General features: G+C 38.9%; 1 protein-coding gene across 1 annotated transcript in view; it reads left to right on the top strand.

Annotated features, from left to right (window-relative positions):
- Positions 1-1,577: 1,577 nt before the first annotated feature.
- CPNE4 (copine 4) overlaps positions 1,578-6,167 on the top strand; it is a 184,206-nt gene continuing 179,616 nt past the window's right edge. Inside the window, exon 1 of the mRNA XM_062496747.1 lies at positions 1,578-1,635. Coding sequence (XP_062352731.1) covers positions 1,578-1,635 — 58 coding nt within the window. The remainder of the gene's footprint in view (positions 1,636-6,167) is intronic.

The following is a 6,167-nucleotide window of genomic DNA, read 5'->3' as shown; positions in this document are numbered from 1 at the left end:
TGTATTAGGCCAATAATTATATGAAATTATGAAATGATAATTCTTTCTAAGTTACGAGAAATATCTCACTATTTGATCTATTTGTACTGGATAAATGCATATCAGGAATAAGACAAACACATAGTGCATGGGAAGTACCTTGTATTGCTGAAGAATTCAAAGATTGATTTGAATATTGTTTGTTGGTACAGTTGCATTTTGGTTACTGCCAACATGCATTTTTCTAATTCTAAATATATCTAGGAGTAGAGGAGCCCAATGACTATCCCTTCAGAGTTAACAGAGATATAAATACTTGATCAAGGAAGACATTGCTTTGTCCCCTGAGCAACAATTGGGTTTTAGCATGTTTTGTATTTTGTGGCATTTCTCATGGAATATTTGGGACCCTGTTTAGTTATCAACACTCCTTTTTGGCATGATGGGATATCTACTGGGACTAGTCTCTACTCTTCTGTGCTCTTCGGAAATATCATGGTGACTCGGCCTTACCGTTCCTTATGTCCCTGATGCTTTGCAACTGTCTTTCAACAAACATTGTAAGAGAGTAGATAAATTTCTGTTTGAAGAGCAGTCATGTTTAGCAGAGGGCAGGTGAGGGAAGGAATTAAGGGTTTCACAGGTCTGGAGAGAAAGCCTGGAAATAACTTTCAACTCCCGATTCATACAGAGCTATGCCTTAGATAATTTGACCATAGTGATTGCATTTGTGAAGTGGAAGCATCTGGCTGACCTTCATTACCAGCTTCTTCTGTCTCTTCTTCCTTGAGTGCCATCACTACTGGCTTATAGGAATTCCTTTCTCTCTGTTACTAGTGGGTTGTTCATGGACTTTATTACACTTTGTATAAATTTGTCCTTTAAACACAGATTAATGTAGGTGAAGTTCTGTGCCCAGATCTTAGTGGTATTGCTTGCTTAATGTGAATTTCATGAGATGTTCTCCTACCAGGCCGTGATGTCAAGTCCAGCAGGTGTTCCAGTGTTTTTTGTGTGTGGCAGCTGGCAGTAGGACTTCCATCAATACTGATTATGAGAGTTCATTTTTTTCTGCGCTTCATTTTAGGAACTGAGAACTCCTTCCGTCTACCTCTATACTACAGGAGCTGACTTTTTTGTTTTGCCCTTTTGTTGTCAGTATATGCTAACAAAGGCTGGTGGGGACTTAGGGATTTCAAAAGGAAGACATAACTCTAGTGTATACTTATAGGTTCCTTTTAGAAGTGCTTAAGGAAAAACCTCATGTCAGACAAAGTTTTATAGAAGACATTACAGGTATCTTGCTTCTCATCTTTATTACTGGTTGACAACATAGATATTTCTCACACCTCAAGAATTCCCGAGGGAGAGAGACACTTGAAAATTCTTTGTGGCTTGGATTTCTAGAGCTTGTTTTTGAAAGCATTATTTAGCCAAAGTCTTGGCACTGTGTCAGAAGGAAGTAGGTCTGCTCTAACATTGCTGACAAAGCTCTGTTGCTTCCAGGGCCCAGGTTAGGATCTCTGTGAGACTGCGCTGTGTCCTGACGCGTTAGGACCCATCTTTGGTAGCTCAGTCAAGCACAGATCCTGGGAAACATGGACACACCAGCAGAGGAATGGCACGCCACTGGCACCAGCGGTACATTTGGCTCTGGTAGGACTTTTTGCTGACAGCATGCTGCAATTCTTTTGTGAATCAATTTGATACCAGAAATAGCTACTGGCTTATTCAGAGACTAAGTCTATCATGGTATGGTGGTACTGTGACTGCAAAACATTCCCAGTATGGAGTAGGATATAACTTCCTAGAGGAAACCCAGAATAAGCTAGTAGAAATGAAACTAGGAAAGAAATTAACACTCTCCATATAAATATAATTTGGCTGTCACGGGTCTTCTCGTGCCTGCAGTTGGAGCTGCAATGTGATCGCATCCCTTGCTGATTTAGCTGAGACAGTGGCAATATGTGCTTGGCCTAATCTCATGAGTGACTATTCAAATATTTGATCAAGGATCCTGGAAAGAAAACAGCAAGTAAGTAAATCACAAGAACGCAAGAAGGGTCTAACTTAACTAGTGGTACACACCCCAGTGTGTTGCCCCTGAACCTCTGTTTGCAAAGGAATGAACTCAGGACTGGCTCCAGCCATCAGGTAAAGGTGTTCATTACCCAGAAACCCCCTGAAGGTGGACAGGTTGCTCCTTGTCTGTCCTGGGAGGCCATAGGAGTCCTGCTTGTTGCTGAAAAAGGGGTCAAGCATGTTGGGGGAGCAGCTATGAAGTGAGAGAACAACTGTTTGCAGCACTGCTCTCCTCCTTCTGCCTGACCTGACAGAACAACTTCACCTTAAAGCTCTGTCCCAGTTTTGGGCTCAACGTGACCTCTGTGTAATCGATAAATTCAGTTTTTCTCCCACTGCTAGGAAGCCCTGAGCCAACTTGCAGCAGGTGTACTTTCTGGTTGTACTGTAAATGCAGTAACTAAACAGTAAATGGTAAGTCCTTCCTTCTTGATGTGCTTGTCTTTGGATTAGGAGCAGGAAGCAGCTTCTCTTGTAGAATCATTTTCATGCTGCAGGAAGAGCCACTATAGCCGTCTGTTGAGGAAAATTAGCAGTTTGCAATATGTTACATCTGTAAATGGATAAACTCTTCCAGGCATTACATGTGTTTATATACATACTCTGGTGTAATTGAGTATAACTGAGTAACACCACTTGCTGCTTCATTCCCAAGCAATGAGCCATAAGACAAGAGAAAATGGCTTTGAGTTGCACTAGAGGAGGTTTAAAATGGATATTAGGAGAAATATTCTTCACTGAAAGGATTGTAAAGCACTGGAGCAGGCTTCCCAGGGAAGTAGTTGATTCAGCAGCCTTGCAGATACTTAAAAGGTGTGTAGAGCTGCTGCTTAGGGACATGGATTAGTGGTGGACTTGGCAGTGCTGGGTTAATGGCTGGACTCAATCTCAGGGGTCTTTTCAATGTAAATAATTCTGTGATTCTCCTCTAGCTGATACAGTATGCTTTTGCAGGGTGGATAGAGGGTAATTTTAATTTCAAATGTATTTTTTGCAAATGCAGATGATAAAGCAAGGATTAACGTAGTAGAATATACATTGTTCAGAATTGTCTAATTATTTCAAGAATTGTTTTACCTCAAACATGTTCTGAAGATTCTCAGTTGGATTTGTTTGATGTCAGAATTTTGAGTGCTACACCTTAGTATGCTGGGATTATTTGATTTTGTTCCAGGCTTGTCGTTCTTTGAAGTATAGCAAAATACCCAATTATTTAAGGTTCTTGGATAAGTAACTATGTTGTAAAGCTTGGTTTCTTGCTAAGACACTTTTATTTTCTCGCTAATACCTAACTTGGAGAACCAGTTTTTAAAAAGCAGCAAACACATGTCCTCATAGTGAATGTACTTTTGTTCCTGTGTTTCATTTGCTATATCGCTTAATGCAAGCAGCAAACTGAAATGACAAGCCTAAGAAAATTGTAATGGCTTTTAGTGATAAGCAGTCAAAAAAGTATCACATGGTAGTGGCTTTGAAATTGTTGGTTGGAGAGATCCAATTTCATTTCTTTGATTTATTAGGCTTAAACTTATATTTGCAAACTGCATACATATTGTAGGTTTGGGAGGGGGGGTGGTTTGTGTGTGTAACTCTTCAGTGTGGTGTTTGAAGTGGATGCAATGGTCCTGAGCTTTTCCATGTGTTGATGCTTAATCCCTGCTCTTACAGCTGCCTATGCTTCTCTCAAGAGTAGCACAGACTCAAGCCAAGCCCTGAGAACCAGTACCAGCAGGCAAATCATTTACTTGTGGAAACCTGAATTTTGCTGTGATTTAATATTATTCAGTGCTTATAAATCATCAGCTCTGGGAGTCATGGTATAGAACAGTGTGAACTTAGCTGGCATTTCTTTCTCTTTCTTCCTAAATACATTTTTAATTTTATAATGGTGACAAAGGGCTGTAGAATATCAGTTCTAATTGCTTTGGAAATAGAAATTAAATTAAGACCAAACCCACTTTTGTTAATGTTTTCTAAGGTAAAGTATGATGTTTTCATTATTTGAAAGAGGAACATTGGGACTACTTAATGTTTTTGTTTGACAGTGTTATGTTGCAAGTGAAGGTATTGCACAGGCATATTTAAAGGAACGAGACTGGATAAGAGGACAGTTGTGTGTGTTACTGTGTGGCAGCATGTAGATGAACCAGTCTGTTTTCTCTCTAGCTTCTACACTGTTCCAAATAAAATATATTCTGCTGTCCTATTAAGCCACTGTCTCAGAAGGTGTCATTTTATAAAGAAGACCAAATACACACCCTCTGTAGCCAGCCTGAGAGCCAGCCTTGCTGCGGGAGAGGCAGACTCCTTGTGACTGCTACAATTCCAGTGAACGTAAATGAAACAGACTTTGGTTAATTTTCTGAAAAAAAAATAAAAAAATACTCTCTTCTGCTTTTGCTGTAAAAAGCATTGAGACTGCTTTCTAGTAGGGGAGCTGTCTGTATTTATCCCTAGGAAGCTTATTTTGATCTTGTGTTTGTTCAGTCTCCTGTTTTTTGTAGTAGTGAATTTTTGATTTCCCTTCCCCTGCATATTTTACATCATTGTAAGAAAGAAGACAGTGGGAACTCTGTGAAGTAAGAGGTGGCTGATGGCATTAGCTACATGCTAATGCCAGGGCGCATCCTAGATTTGCTCTTCCAGTGGAGAGTAATAAAATACTTTAATAAAAAATAAAAATTAAAATAAAAATAAATAGTAAAATATTTTAGCACTGACTCTTACAGGTGCTTTGCATTTCACTGAGTCTGACTTCAGTGGGAGCCACTCAGAGCATCCAGAACTGAGGACATTCAGTCATCTCCCAGTGTTCCAGTTATCGTGGGGATATTCCTTCTCTTAACTGAAATGAGGTTATTTGTATAGGTGCAGCACACTTTTGTGCAGTGTTTTGTCATGCATTAGATGTCTCAGTTTCTTTCCAGTGACTCTTTCCCTTTTCCCCTTATAATTGAAACAGCTGGTTCTATGGTAATGAGTCCCTTTGAACTGTCAGTGTGTGTATATTTCCATTTACACTGCTGGCACTTTGTTCTGAACCTTCTCCTCTTCTGTCCAAATAGATTACTTGCATTATCAGATCTGTCTCATTGTTCACAATAGCATTGCTGTGGATTCTCCAGATCCCCCTTCCTTACGGAGTTTATTGCTCATTTTTCAAAGGCCTTTATCACACTCTGGTAGGTGTAACTTAAATAAATCTTCATTAATAGTTGTCAGATAATCAAAGTGAAGGAGAAAAAAATTGTATTTTTAATTGCACAAAATATCCTGTGGAGAGGTCTAGCTAACCTATTGACTTTTCATTACATAATAATTCATATTCAAATTAATTTTGGCACCTTGCATTTTGTCTGTATTATCTATAATAATTTAAACTTCTGTAACAATTTATAATATAATTGATGTTGACCAGGATAATTTTTTAATACCAGTGGGAGGAGAGTCTTGTGCAGTGATTTGAGTTATGGCTGAAAACCTGGAGTCTAGGAACGTGGTCAAAGATAAGTAATTGAATGACTCTGTTTTAAGATAGCACAAATTGTTCATGAGTGGTTTCCAGAACTGCACAGAGAATGGCCAAGGCAATGGCCACCGGAGCAACAAAGATTAGATATAATGAAAAAACCTTAATACATATCATAATAAAGATAGGTGGGCTTTCCCTGTCATACTGCAGTCTCTGTTCAGACCTGGGCAAGCCAGCTGTCTTAGTGACTTATCTTCTGATTTAAGCACATGGAATATTAATCTAATGAACTTGCTGAATCAGAAACTCCTGATGAATTCCCCACTTTTTCTCATTTGTACAAAACTTATTTACAGTTGAATTTCAAGGAATGGATTTGCTTTTCACAACCAAGGAAGCCTTGGTGCCAACAGCTGATACAGTTAATTATTAGAGACTGAGAATTCCCAATTGCATAAAATTTCTTAAAGATAAATAATTATATATCTCAATTACTGTCAGTCTTGAAGGGGTCCATGGCCTACATTCTCCTGGAGCTGAACAAGTTACTAAACAGAGGAACTTTTAAAAACTCTTCTACCTGAACACCCAACATAATTTCAGCCTTTTCTGTAAATCTTGTTTAACTTGATCT

The sequence above is a fragment of the Cinclus cinclus genome, chromosome 1 (assembly GCF_963662255.1).
Source record: "Cinclus cinclus chromosome 1, bCinCin1.1, whole genome shotgun sequence".
NCBI classification, from domain to species: Eukaryota; Metazoa; Chordata; class Aves; order Passeriformes; family Cinclidae; genus Cinclus; species Cinclus cinclus.
This window is presented reverse-complemented; position numbering and strand designations above follow the sequence as displayed.